The sequence below is a fragment of the Phoenix dactylifera genome, chromosome 9 (genome assembly GCF_051530095.1).
Source record: "Phoenix dactylifera cultivar Ajwa chromosome 9, Ajwa_hap1_PhDact_Kaust_v1.1, whole genome shotgun sequence".
In the NCBI taxonomy this organism is placed as follows: Eukaryota; Viridiplantae; Streptophyta; class Magnoliopsida; order Arecales; family Arecaceae; genus Phoenix; species Phoenix dactylifera.
The window spans coordinates 18,121,860-18,136,201 of NC_143198.1; the positions used below are offsets into that span (position 1 = coordinate 18,121,860).

Here is a 14,342-nt window from a genome sequence, read left to right on the forward strand (position 1 = left end):
AGGTCAACGAGGTCGGTCTGGCCCAAGATCGAGGTGTTCAATATTTCTTCCCCTACTTCCATCATTTATACAGTTTTTTGAGTTCTCTTTCTTTTCCACTTCACATCCTTGCTACTTCTATGCATATATGTTCAAGGCAAAGAAGACTAGGACAAACTATGTGAAAACAAATTTCCCTGAATTTGAAACCATGCTGACAAACCTCAAGCTTTATCTTTTTCCTTTTTTTTTCAAACAAATTATATAAAAAATTATGTACCTCACAAGCTACAAATGTCTAAGTTCCACCTTAAATGGAGAAATTGGTTAGCTCAGTACAGTTAATTAACTAATCATGTGCAAATAATTACTTCCGGGCATTTGGATCAGAAAATTGAAAATTTATTGATCAAAAGCTGTAAACTTTTCACACCACGAAACACCAACAGTTGGAGAGGTAACCAACCATCTGCAAGGAACAGCTATAAAGTAATATGTTATTTTGAACTGCATAATGCTGTGTTACATATCAGATTTATGTGATTTCAATAACGAAGATGTGGAAGATGAACTCTGAGACAAGGTTGAGTTGGAAGAATTTGTGGTGCCGCCACTCGATGTAGAATTCATACCAGTCGAAGTTTCAACCGATGCTGTAAATGTAAATCGGCACATGTCCATCGGAGGTGCATAGTACATTGGCACGGGCATTTTCGGAGGAAGATCAGGCAGAGGAGCTTCAGAGTTCAACACACTAATCGCCTGCCTAATTGATGGCCTTAGATTATAATCTGGATGCGCACACCATAGCCCAACAATCATCAAGCGCTCAATTTGTTGCTCATCGAACTCGCCACTTAGTCTCTCATCAGCTGCTTCGAGAGCGGTCTTCCTCCCATAAAGCTCCCAAACCCATTCAACTAATCTTACCTTGCTTAGTTTCTCCCAAGGCTCCACCGGCCTTCGACCGCAGGCAATTTCCAATGCAACTACTCCAAAACTATAGACATCAGACTCCTTGCTAGCTTTGCCGGTGGTGACACATTCAGGTGCCAAGTATCCCATGGTCCCAGCCAGGACCGTTGTCTGCGAGCCACGATCATGGTCGACGAGCCTCGCCAGCCCGAAATCACCGAGTTTGGCACTGAACGTGGAATCTAGCATCACATTGCTTGGTTTGACGTCCCGATGCACCACGCATTGCTCCCATTCTTCATGAAGATAGAGCAGCGCCGAGGCCAAGCCAAGTGCAATCTTGTACCTCATCGGCCAAGTAAGGATCCGTTCCGTGCTATATAGATGTTGATCGAGGCTTCCGTTGGGCATGAACTCATAAACCAGCAAGAATTCACCTCGACCATGGCACCAGCCAACGAGTTGCACCAGGTGCCGGTGCCTCAGCCGGCTGATAATCTTAACCTCCGAGACATACTCCTTTCGCCCCTGCTTTGAACCTTTTGAGACCCTCTTGATAGCCACATCTAGTTTTGGGTCACCCAAGAAGCCTTTGTAGACAGCTCCAAATCCTCCCTCTCCAAGCTTCCCCTCCTCGGAGAAATTCTTGGTCGCCCTGACCAATTCACTGTAAGGAAACCTCCGTGGCCCCCTGCCTTGCTCAAACTCATCATCGATGCTCTCATCGTAATCCATGTCCTCCTCATCTCTCCCTCTTCTCGCCTTCTTCCTCCACAAAATTACACAAGCCAATAGCAACAGAGCTACCAACGCTGCCACGCCAGAAGCCAACCCCACCACCAGTCCAGTACGGCTTTTCTTTCTGGGCTCCAGAGTTGAGCTGAAATCCCAGGATAGGAGGTTGTGGATCTCGACCGCATCGCCTGTCGCGGCTGAGAAGCCGATGGCCACCTTCTCCGGCAGGATTTTCCTTAGATCGACGATGTAAGAGAGGCTCGAATTCCCGCCAAAAACTGGATTTGCAGCATAGGTTAAGAAGACGCTCAAGTTTTGAGTGCTAGCAGTGTAACTGACCCATGCATTCGCCGTTCTACCATCCTTGATGCTGCTGTTCCAGACCACGGTGTCATTAGATTTGATCGAATCGATGTCGATTCCGATGTGATTCTCGCTTGGATCCCAAGCATTCTGATAGCTGTCAAACTCGACGGCCAAGGTGCGATTCGGCGACGTGTTCGGAGCTGGATGCTCGCTGAAGAGGCCGAGGTAGGCACCGGAGGAATTGTCAGGGATGCTGGAAGGGTATGGCGAGAGGAAGAAAGCTAGTCCATCGCCATAGTTTGATTTGTTGAAGGAGTCGATGACGAAAGAAAAATGGGTGATGAAGTCGGTCAACTCTCCGGTGCCGGAGTCCCAAAGGAGGAGCGGCTCCTTGTACACCGCTCTGCCAACGCTGTTGGTGATTCGTGTGCCAAGCTCGTTCTTGGTGAGCCTGATCTCCTTGTTGAGGAATGCATCGCCCTGGAAGTCGATCCTCTGCGGCGTGTTCTGATCGAAACTGGAGAAGTTGAAGGCAAGCGAGCTTGCAGAGGGAACCAAGATGGACAAGAAGATTAGGGTGGAGAAAATTCTTGAACTGGAGGGAACCATGCCTGGAAGGTTAGCAAAGATCATTGGCAAGTTTTCATGTGAGAATGAAGCATGGAGATAAGGGATGAGGCAGGAGGAAGCAATTAGCTGACAAAGTTTTTGAACTGGTCCAATTGCGCGTGGATGACTCGATCAACTGTTAATGTTTTTAAATTACCCGATGTTGCAATAGGGGATTAAGAAAACCATTTGTTCGAAAGAGAGAGAAAAAAATACCAATGGCTTCATTGGACCAAATTGGAAAGCTCTCACCTAACAAAGCATCAAGCTGAGCGCGAGCTTCTACCAATGGCTGGCTTAGTCAATTGCCCTGACAAAACCATGAATGGTTGGCCGGCCGGTGTACCAAAATAAGAAAAGTTCGCCCCTTGGCTCATCACACCAGGTGGCAGCCGGTTAACATTTTGCTGGTTTCTATATTATATGCTGCCGAAAATTTATTCTCATACAACAACAAACAAGCAAATAAGGCTGTTGATGCCTTCGTTTTGTGCATGTATTTTTCTTTACATGTGCATCTCATAGCAATCATAGTAGTAAGAAGTGGTTGGTTCTACTAGAGTTGAAAAGGCTTTGGAGAAAACGCCATGTCTTGTATTGAAAGATCAATCCAAATTTCCCTGTTATATCTGGTCTTCCACCATGGATGATGCCAATTTTATTGAAAGATATATTATGGAAGGTTTGCCGCTTTTGTGTATAGAGTGACTGAAAAACACAGGTGTTTGCTGTTTAAAGATGTTAATTTCATCCATGTTCAATGCCAAATGGAAGATAAAGTACTGATTGCAAGGTCCAAGAGTTCCTCTTTTCACACTATAACAACAAATATACCAAGTCGAAGACAGAATAGTACAAATGGAAGAGTCAGAGAGAGAAGGTCAGAGAACCGCGTAGCGTGAGATATCCAAGAATCTCCGGTTGCTAGGTAGAGGGTGGTCCTGGTTTATAAATCACATAATAAGTAATTTAAAATCATCTTATTTGTAGTATTTTTTTAAAAAAAAATTATAAAGTTCAAATATTTTATTATAACAACCCAGGACCTCATCCAAAATGGCTAGCCAGAAAATGTATTGTTTGGGTTCCTTGATTTTGTATAAGCATTCAAGATATACCTAGCGAATAACGATCGGTCTGTGGTCAACCCAAATGAATCTGTGCTGCAGTGTCCCCTAGTCCACATAAGTTATGGGCCGGATCATATCATTTAACAACCCAGGAGCTCACCCAAAATGGCTAGCCAGAAGATATTGTTTGGGTTCCTTGATCCTGTATAAGTACGCAAGATCTACCCAGCGAATAACCAATGTGGGACTAAACACACGCCCGCACGGGTCCTCACATATTTCCCCTGTTCAAGCCCTAATATCCTCGTCAGGCTAAGGGTTCACATTCATTCAAATCTAATCACAAATACCACAATTGGTCCGTGGTCAACCTTAATGGATCTGTGCTGCAGTGTCCCCTAGTCCACATAAGTTATGGGTCGGGTCCGCTCTGATATCATTTAACAACACAGGAACTCATCCAAAATGGCTAGCCAGAAGATATTGTTTGGGCTCCTTGATCCTGTATAAGTACCCAAGATCTACCCAGCGAATAATCGATGTGGGACTAAACACACGCCCGCACGGATCTTCACATTTATAGTTGGAGAAAGATATTTTACCAGACTTTTAACTGACTTTGTAATATATTTAAGGACCGGCCAACTATTTGATCAAGTCAATTAAAAAAGTCAACCTAAGACTTCTTCCCAAATCTAAATTCAATGAATCCAGAAACATAACAAGAAAATTATTTATGGATATATTACCAGCGTTCTTGCCTCACAAGCGCATCCACGGTTCTCTCACTCGTGTATTGCGTAACTTGATATCGATTTTTTTATTAGGTGCAATGATACATGAACATATTATCTATAGGGAAGCTTCACCACCTTAATTGGAAATGAAATTCTGGTTGTTTGGGTAACAGACAAGTACCGGAAGGTTAATTTATTAGAAAATGTGGACCGAGCATTAGATTTCAAAATGTTTGAATAATTTATCCAAAATGTTCAAGAGTAATGTTGTATGGGTTGTCCATTACTTGATAGGAAAAAAGGGCATATCCCAGGGGCAACTATGAGTATTTGAGACCAGTCATGATCTACATAAGGCAATTGGTGCAACAGTCATTGACTTATTAAGTTTTTAAGCATACAAATGATGTTATATAGAAACCAGGACAAGCCTTGGTTTAAATAAATACATCATGTACAGAATAAGCCATACAAATTAGAGCATGATCCATCAAAGTTTTAAGACACTACAGAACCATGTCTGCAGTTTGAACCTAATCTCACTTTGCAGTACTTGCACCACCAATTCATCAATAATGATGTACAATAGAGGAGTGTTTCATGATATTACAAGGTATGCATTAGGTACACAATTTTTACCCCACGCTGCTATGGTGCAAACCTCAAGATATCTTTCCCCTACGAAAAGCAACTCTTTAGAATAATTTAATGAGTTCACATGATTCATCAGCTTTTAAAGAAATCTTCAACCCATGCATCAATATACAGTCATGGGAACATAAAGTATGGTAGATATCTCTCACACAAAAATAGTACTTAATGGGGCCCACCACAAGCCTAAAACTACCATAAATGGTGCAAGCGTCCTTATTTTACTGACATTTCATGGACGTTTTAATTAAAATATGAGCAAATAAAGGGTATATGTGCTAAAAAAAAGTAATTAATTCTAAAATTAAATAATAGCCATCGATAATATATAAATTCTGACATCAACATACTCAGTGATATCCATTATGGCCATAATAAAAACTGCTATAACAGCTAGAGCACTTCATCACCATTGTCTCACTAAAACTCCTGGCTACCTCATCAAACATCACAATACTCGCCACCTTTGATAAGTATGTAGGACTTGCTATTGCCAAACCTGACTGTCATATATGATGGCATTTGCAATGGAGACAATCTTTGAAATTTTGATGCCAAAAGCAAGCATGAGCATCTACAAAAAGATGTCTTAGCCCCAAATAAACACACAAGGGCAGACAATGAAAATTAAGCTTGTCTTTCATAAGACAATTTCTTTAGTAAAGCTACAAATTTACATATTACAACTCAAATTATAAAGGAAGCTTATCCATGGCTTCAATTGCAGCAACACTGTTGTGATCAGATCCCAGGAATTTTTCGTAGGTAATTTTTGTTGGCTTTTGGGCAGCAGTTCTCTGAAATCCAAGGATCATACTTGCACAGTCCCTGTTACAGAGCAGCAAAATGAGCCTCCATGCAAGTCCATTGCACTGAAATAACTAGATGATGTGGAGTATCACACTAAAGCATAATAGTGACAGAGTAGATAAAAAATGATGCCTGAGTTGTGACTCTTCATATTGAGCATGCTTCCTCAGTAATCCATTCCAGAATGGGGTTATTTGCAGCGTACATCGTGCAACATAGATCGCTGACGCACAGAGCAGCGAAGGTTTGAACTTTAGAGCTTCATATTCCACCATACACAATTCAATGAGATAGAAAGCCAGGTGTTCAAGCTGGTAGAAAACAACAAAGAATGACAAATGATAGTGAAATTTTGTCGAATGATGGCATTATATAGACCAATATCAAATCCTAAATTATCACACACCTTTTTCTCTGACTGAGCAGCTTTGAGAAACCTTAACATAAAGACGTACGGGGTGGGTATATTTAATCGAAATTTCAATTTTGTAACGATAAGTCTTTCCTGGAGGAGAGCAAAAAATTATCTTCTATGAACAAGATGAAACATGACATAAAAACTGAAGACTCACCATAGCAAGCATTTGATCTCTGGTGTACAAGTTTGCTGATATGCTGATCAAATCACCAATCTGCAAAAAATTATGAAGCAATAAGCTATATTTAACATGGTTCATGCATGATTTAGCCTGACGGATGTACTGATGCAGGTAAAAACAATGAATTAGACATATTCAACCTTCGGATGCCAAAAATCCTCATACTTGGATGCCAGCAAAAGGCAAGTCAAACCAACCATCTGTAATTCATTCCTTTTTACAGTAAGGACAGAAAGCACTCTATCAAGCAACCCTACCATTAGAAAGAGGGTCTCTTGCATCAAGTCAAATTTAAGGTGTACCTGGTCCAAACAAAGTTTTCACAGCTTGATTACACAAGGTAGGAAAAAAAATTAAAACAATGGAGAAATGAAAGAATTATCGTATCATACTTCAATTAACCAGTTAATGAGTATCCCCCGCATTCTAGGTGCAATATCTGATTGAATAATCATGTAATTTGCTAGTGATGGACTCTGTACCTGCATTTAGAAACCAAATTATTGTGTATCACATTAGTAGTTGGATTCGATAAGAATATTTTAAAAACTATATAATTTAAACATGATGAATTTTTTCCTGTGTTTGAGCTAATTGTTATTAGATGAATGATTGATAGATTCCAAAAGAGTGTCCAATATCATGCTTAAGGTAGATAATAGAATTATACATGCCAAAAAAATATTGCAGCAAGATCCATGACTAGAAGATTATAATATCCAAGGTAAACTGAAGAATAAATTTCTTGAAAGATGAATAATAGGAGCACAACCAATAATCCAGCAGAATACACAGATTCAGGATGACACAACAATAGAATTTGTAAAACAACCATGTAAATATGATTCCACGTGTACAATACAAAATATATTTCTATTTTAATAAAATAAGAAAGGTGGGTGCTCCTTACAAATTAGTAATTTAAGATGAAAAGACAGGTAATATTGGCAGAGAAAGCACTTTGTCCACATTCAACATTAATAAAAGTGAGGCCATGCTTCTTTATTTCAAATTTTCAAATTGCTGACCCCAAATAATTGGAAAAAGGCTGCATGGTTATGGTTATACTAAAATTAAGTCAATAAAAGTGAGATGGAAAGAAAACTCTTGAATCTTGTGTTTTGTACAATGCATAGATCACCTTTTAATGATAGCATCCCTTTATTGTATCGAATATAAGAAATGCATGGCCAAGTTCAGTTCTCATGAGAATTGTCCATTAACCAGATAATCTACCAACCAAAGCCTAACAAAACCATTTACCAGACAAAGGCCCCTTGGAGGGACATGAAAGTAGGGGGGTGTGAAAAACTGGCAGAATTGCAAAACCAACCCGAAACGGTTTTTTTGGTTCGGTTTATATCAGGATTTTTTCTAAATCCGGTTTGGTGTTGGTTTAAGAAAGGCTTGAACCGAAAGAACCAGTTCAATTTAAAAACTCAAACCAAACTAAATCGACCCTACCCTACACACACAAATATATATACATATATACACATATATATTCTATTTTTTAATTTTCTTTTATATTTTCTCTTATATATAAAATAGAATTTTTATGTTTAGACTTAGCTTAGCCTATTTAGCCCAACCCAATAAATATCAACCCAATAAACCGAACCAGACAAAACTGAATTTCTCAAGTCGGTTTCAAATGGTTTTTGTAAATGGTTGATTCAGTTTTGGTTTCGGTATTAGGAAACCAATTTAAATCAGTTCAGTTTTAGGTATATCTCCAAACTAACCAGACTCGACCCATGCACACCCCTAGTGAAAGGAAGCAATATTACATTATAAGAAGCATCAAGTATCTTAGAAATAACAAAACTAAAGCACCATACTTCAATGCACCAGCAAACCAACGGACTATTTTTTTCAGTTCCTTCAGCCACTGGTGGGGGATCGGAGAGTGTAAGGGTACTTAGGACAAAAAGACAATGCTCTAATTGCTCAAGTGTTTAATCTCACCGAAACCATAAGCCTACACTGCCAATAGAGCTTACAATCAAAATAAATTTTAATTACAAGAAAACAAAGTAGACTGCTTATAACTAGACATTAAGAAATCACCTAAATGCTTCCTTGCAAATCCAAACCAAGAAATCTAACCTCGATGCATGAGTTATAGAACCACCCCCTCACCCCCACCCTCAAAAAAGTTGCTGTATTTGCTATGATTGATTAGAGAGGACCGATGATCTCCAAAGACTCCCTTTTCTTTAATTTATTGAATTTTTCTCCTCTACAAAAGATGTTTCTCACATTAATATTTATTACATTCTCTTGTCTAACCTATATTTTTTTCCTTTTATATTTTCCAGAATCTTGATTTTATGACTACAGTTGAAGATTAAAAAAAAAGGAAAAAAAAAGAACGAAATAAAATTTAATTATTAACTTTACTATGCCATTGGTTTATAGGATGATAAGGGAACAAAATGGAAGAGATATGGCAGAGATAAGAGAAAAGGCATCTCTGCATGGAAAGACAGCATAATGAAGATGAAACTAAGGCTTAGGTCCTTGATGTTTTTCACTTAATGAATTTTACCATACAGACAAAAAGAGCATCTTTGTATAACTATTTTACAGCCATATAATTTGAATCATCCTGTTTCCATGTTCCTAAGAAGCAAGTATCATGTCATCACGTAATAATGCAGTGAAGAAACAAATAGAGTCCAACATTATAATGATGAAAGTATAACTACACACGAATGACTGCTTCAACATGCACAGTCAAATAATTTCAGAACAAGATAAATAGAATCAGGATCATAGGCATGTACATCACCTCCAAAGACCAATAATACTGATAGATGTCATCAACATATTCCACAACTTCAAGGGGGTTACTGCTGTTGTCAATATTCAGAAGCTCATGCCTGTTGACTAAGCTGGCAGACTTTCCCATAATCTGCAAAACAACATCATCTATAAGGTAAAATACATTCAAAATTAGAATGCAGAAATAACAAACTTGATGACCAACCTCAGATCTTGCCACTAGTGACGATGTATAAGATTTCCGACGAGTACGCTTGGGTCTAGATATAGTTGCCATCACATTTTCATGAGAGTAGCACCCACAATCATCTTGAACTTTTTCTTGACCACATCGTTGTGGAATAACTGATGCATTATCATCAAAATTGGATCTGGTAGGCATTTCAACTTCTTTTTTCTCAGATGGGTTACTAATAGTGGATTTCTCTATAACGATTGCATGCTTGACCACTGAAGTTGCTTTACCTTTAGAGTTTGTCTGCAATAAGGTCCCAACTGTTTAGATACATAAAGAATGAAAACACTATATATAATGAGCTTGAGGCATAGTACCCAACATTTGAGATTATACTTTGACTCTATGAGAAACAAGGAAAGAATGAATAGATTTTTTAAGAAAACAATGAACAAGAAAAGCTTTGCAAACAGCACTACTATTCTTTTTTGCATCTGTGACAGAATGTCATGTAATTATGCATATTGGTAAAGATACTAATTTATGTAAGAAAATATGCACAAAACCAGAAAAACTCTAAAATGCACATGCAACAAACAAGTAAAAAGTAGCATCCTGGAAGTTCATTCGGAAATTGTCTAGTATGACAGATAGGCCAGTTTAGAAGGCAAAATTGTACAAGAAAATCTCCAACTTGCAATACTTGCAACCAAGCATATATGCATTGCAGAAAAGTAACCTAAATCGAGTCTTACATACCGCTAAAGGCTTTCTTGACAAGGTATTTCTGTCCTTGACCTTCTGAGTCGCTAAGGAAAGCCTAGTGCCAAACGTTATCCATGGGAACCAAAATAACAAGAGGATTACAATAAGACATAGTTGAATGGGAAATGCAGAAATTTAGGGCTAAGTAAGAGCTTCAAACCGTGGCTGACGAAGCTTTACACCCTCATTCCTGATGAAAAATATAAAGAAAAAAGAAAGCAAGTCATATGAATAAAAGTAACAAGATGTTCAGTAACATAGATGCCATTGCCGGGTAGCTAATGAAAGCAAAATATATGAAGCAGAGATCCAATTGTATTTTCTAGCCCATTAGTTAAATAATTCACCCTTTTGTTAAACTTTTCTCCACAACACTACCAAATAATGAAGAAGTTCACTCACATTACTTTGGATCCATCATTTGAATGGTTTCTTTGATGGTTTCTGCAAATGTTGATTTCAGAGAGAATCTTCTTCCTTGTACTTCCAACTACAATTAACATGTGGAATTGCCAGTTAGTGCAAGATCATGAACATCAAAAAGCATAAGCCAGGTGTTAGTTACAGAAAATACAGTTTTGCCAGATTCAATGAAACAAGCAGCTAAGCTACCTGTGCACCATGGCTCACCTGAGATATTGAGTTTTCCCCTAGTATCTGTGTTCGCAGATTCCTGGGACATAATGAGAAGCATAATTGTGAATTGCAAAGCAGTAATGCATCTTGACTATGTGGTATAACTGTCCTAAAGAAGCAATATTGCACCAGAGGAATATTATTAATGATAACAAGCACATGATTAGCCTATAAATTCATGTATACCAGTATGTATAGGCTTACAAGCAGCAGCATTGGTCATTGGAAAGAAAATACGTAAACCATTCATAGATCCTAATTCAAACCCATACATGAACAATTAAGAGAAATTAAGTCAGCCTGTACTCTATGATGAGTGAGTTTAATCTCAAAAGGAATAGAACATACTAGAGCAGAAAATGCATGAAAGAAATATGTTTTTCATTCTTTTATAAAGATACCCAGGACCATGTTTGTCAATAAGGGTCGGCAATCAATACATACATACATATGTATATTTGAATTTCATAAATACCTATATTTATTTTACATACATAAACATGTGTATGTGAAGTAGCATAAGCATTTGGGGTGAATGAAACCCTGCAATCATAAAGAAGGGAACCAAGGAGATCACATACTCTGCTAGGCTTTCTCGATGATGCATTTGCTATCATGACACTCTTAGTCAAAGACATCCTGGTATTATCTTGAATAATCAAGACACAGAAGTTTTATGAAAACAATTTAAGTATGGAGAATTTTTAAATCAAGAAACCATACCTTGGCCCATAAGAACATTTTCTAACATTAGTTTTGCTGAAACAGAAAAAGTGAGCCATCAGGAAACCAACAGCTAAAAGCAAAATGCTTCACTGGCATATGATCTTTGAATGTTTATCAATAATTATTGAACACCAAACATGAGCATTCCATACCCTTGTGATGCATTACTTCCCTCTAATTTCTTCCTGAGATGCAATAGCGTATAAGTAATAACCAGATTGCTTATTTTTTCAGAGTGACTATCAGCAATGAAAAATTAAAAAAAAAAACTACAAATTCTAAAATCTTCCAAGATTCAACAAGCAAAGGTGATCACGTTATTTGAGGGTTACTGCTGAGGCGATTTCTCAATTGATAGCTTCTCTCATTGTTCACGTTGCTGACATCAGCCAAAGCTTGCCTTCCAGTCCTTACTTTGACTATACAACCAATCAAAAAAGAAAAAAAAAAGCAATCATAGGGGATGGAAATCATAAAACATTTACCGCAATCAATTACAAATCTGAACATGGTGCCCTGTATCTCACCAGCATTATCACATTTTCCGAGTAGGTTTTCTATACCGTGCACAGTTCTCTGCATCATAAAAAGATAGCAATAAGAAATTTTAGAGAAAATAAGAACCATATTTTAATTGTTTCTGTTTACTGCAGCTTTTTTAACCCCTTATTACTTCCCAATCAAACTATCTATTTAAAAACATACAAAATCTCATGGCAATCACAGATTACCCAAAATTCAAAAACCCCACCCATATCTCTCAGGTCATTTAATCAATCACTTAGCTTTATTTGCAATACCAGTGGTACGACAAGAAGAACCAAATGTGGCTATAGAAAGTAACTATGGCAACCAGAAAATTAATAATCAATCGCTATATCAAGAAATAAAGGAAAATTCATAAATCAAGTCAACGAAATCACCTTGCCACCATTCAGACCAGTTTGCACAGCAGGCTTTTCACATGCATTAGTCCCAGGCACCGATTTCCTTCAAGAAAACATGTGATAAATAAGGCAAAAGGACAATAACCATGCACATAAAACTTTATTTAAGAAAGAAAAGGAACAAAAATACCGAGAGGCGGCCATCGAGACCTTTCTTGAACCCTTCCTGCGAACAAAATGCAGAAGCCAGAGCTACTACTATTACAAAGACGGTCAAATCAAAAAAGAAGAAAAGAGGAGCGGAGAAAAACGATATACCTCGATGATTCAAAACCTGATTCACGGGACTCAGCCTTGGTCCTTTCCTTTCCAGAGTATATCTTGAAATCTTTCGCCATTTCTTGAGGATAAGAGAAGAAAAAAAGAAAGCAAAAAGGGGAAAAAATGACGTAATGATCAAAATATTGCTGAGAGAAAGCACAAGGAAAAAAATAAGAAAAGGAGAAGGAGAAGCAGGATTTGTACTGTTCTTGGAGGGCTTGGGATCTTCAAGGATTAGAGTTCGAGTGGCCATGGCTGCTTTACCCTAGATCACATGAGAAGTGGTGAGAGTGGCGATGGTTTAAGGGTTTGAGGGGAGTGAAGATGTTAGGGTTTCGGCTCACCTTGGTAGAGACCATCTTTCTTCTTTATTTCTCGTCCGAAGGGAAAAACGAGAGGGGGAGGAGGAGGAGGAGGAGGAGGAGCGGGATTGGGCTCGCGATGAGTGGATTCAAAACGAGCCTCCCGTTGGGACGATGGCGCCCGTTTTGAGCCGACTCCGTGGAATGGTTTCAGGACCAAAATCTCCTCTGGATTACGTCAAATTTACGCAGCTTGTTTTTAGAAGGCTGAAAGCCTGACATAATAGCGTCGTCCATTCCATTCTGGTTAGTAGTGAACCGAAGATGTGCTTGGTCCGGTCACGATTTACTTTAGATTCATATCATCTAATTCTGATATAGTTTAGCTATATTATATGTATGTGTGTGTATATGTATATGTATATATATGTATGTATGTGTGTATATATATGCGCTGAAGAACCAAGCGGCAGGAGCCCTGATGGGTCCCCACCCTTCTTTTTCTAAAATTCTTGGGGCGTTGTCCGACGGCTATGATTGAAGCGGTTCTGTGTTTCTTCAGTCGGACAGAGATGCCTAACGATTAGAAGGCCACATTCGTCACGCTGATATCAAACCATCAGGATGCGGCGAAATCGAGCCACTTTAGGCTTATCAACTTGTACACTGCTTTGTATAAAGTTGTGGCTAGAATACTGGTAGAACGGATGAAACCCATGCTTTCTAAAATTATCTGCAAGGAGCAAGGAGTTTTTGTAGGAGGTAGGAGCATCTCCGATAATGTCATGTCGGCCCAAGAGATGATGTGGGACCTTCAGCGGGCCCCGATGCGGCGAAACCTGATGGCTGTCAAGCTGGATATGGAACGAGCTTATGACAGAATTTGGTGGAGCTTCGTTAGGCGAGCCTTGGAGAGTCTTGGCTTCCACGACATCTGGATTGATTGGGTGCTGGGGTGTGTTCGAGGACCGAGATTTCTATTCTGATCAACGGCACACCATCCCCTTTTTTTCAAATTCACCATGGAGCTTTGGCAGGGATGTCCCTTATCCCCATACTTATTTATCATTTACTCTAATGTTTTGTCTCGGCACTACGGGCTGCGTGCGCCGCCGGGGAGCTGGAGGCTTACGTTCCAGCTTCAGGGCCCAACCAATATCTCACTTACTCTTTGCCGATGGCTATCTCCTCTTGACGTGGGCGCGAGTAGAGGATGTACGGGCCCTTAGGAGGGTGTTGGCCGACTATTGCGCTGCATCGAGGTAGCGAGTGAATGCCCAGAAGTCCACCATCCCCTTCAGCCCTAGCATGACACCAGGGGTTCGACAGGGG

The 14,342-nt window shown here is 39.2% G+C and overlaps 2 protein-coding genes across 4 annotated transcripts; both read right to left on the minus strand.

The window, feature by feature from the left end:
- Nucleotides 1-359: 359 nt before the first annotated feature.
- Nucleotides 360-2,659, minus strand: LOC103713541 (L-type lectin-domain containing receptor kinase IX.1-like). The gene has a single exon (XM_008800507.5). The coding sequence runs from the start codon at nt 2,566-2,568 to the stop codon at nt 502-504; it is 2,067 nt and encodes a 688-aa protein (XP_008798729.5). The 5' UTR covers nt 2,569-2,659; the 3' UTR covers nt 360-501.
- Nucleotides 2,660-5,294: 2,635 nt separating this feature from the next.
- On the minus strand, nt 5,295-13,265 carry CYCB3;1 (cyclin b3;1). Of its 3 annotated transcripts, none has more exons than XM_088704308.2 (22): nt 13,053-13,228; nt 12,913-12,973; nt 12,706-12,787; nt 12,578-12,613; nt 12,424-12,490; nt 12,028-12,076; nt 11,817-11,919; nt 11,653-11,685; nt 11,498-11,533; nt 11,356-11,413; nt 10,769-10,811; nt 10,541-10,628; nt 10,299-10,328; nt 10,133-10,193; nt 9,404-9,676; nt 9,206-9,328; nt 6,804-6,893; nt 6,552-6,713; nt 6,385-6,444; nt 6,219-6,317; nt 5,945-6,123; nt 5,295-5,830 (listed from the first exon to the last, which is right to left on the minus strand). In XM_088704308.2, exons 1-22 carry the CDS (start codon nt 13,065-13,067, stop codon nt 5,695-5,697), a joined length of 1,884 nt encoding a protein of 627 aa, XP_088560434.2. In that variant the 5' UTR covers nt 13,068-13,228; the 3' UTR covers nt 5,295-5,694. The 3 variants fall into 3 exon arrangements, with proteins under 3 accessions (XP_088560434.2, XP_088560435.2, XP_017699867.4); XM_017844378.5 differs by having other exon boundaries at nt 5,375-5,830; nt 10,751-10,811; XM_088704309.2 differs by lacking the exon at nt 11,653-11,685 and having other exon boundaries at nt 13,053-13,265.
- Nucleotides 13,266-14,342: the final 1,077 nt, after the last annotated feature.

Coding starts and splice junctions, on each gene's coding strand:
- LOC103713541 (XM_008800507.5), bottom strand. CDS start 2,568: ATGATCTTTGCTAACCTTCCAGGCATGGTTCCCTCCAGTTCAAGAATT.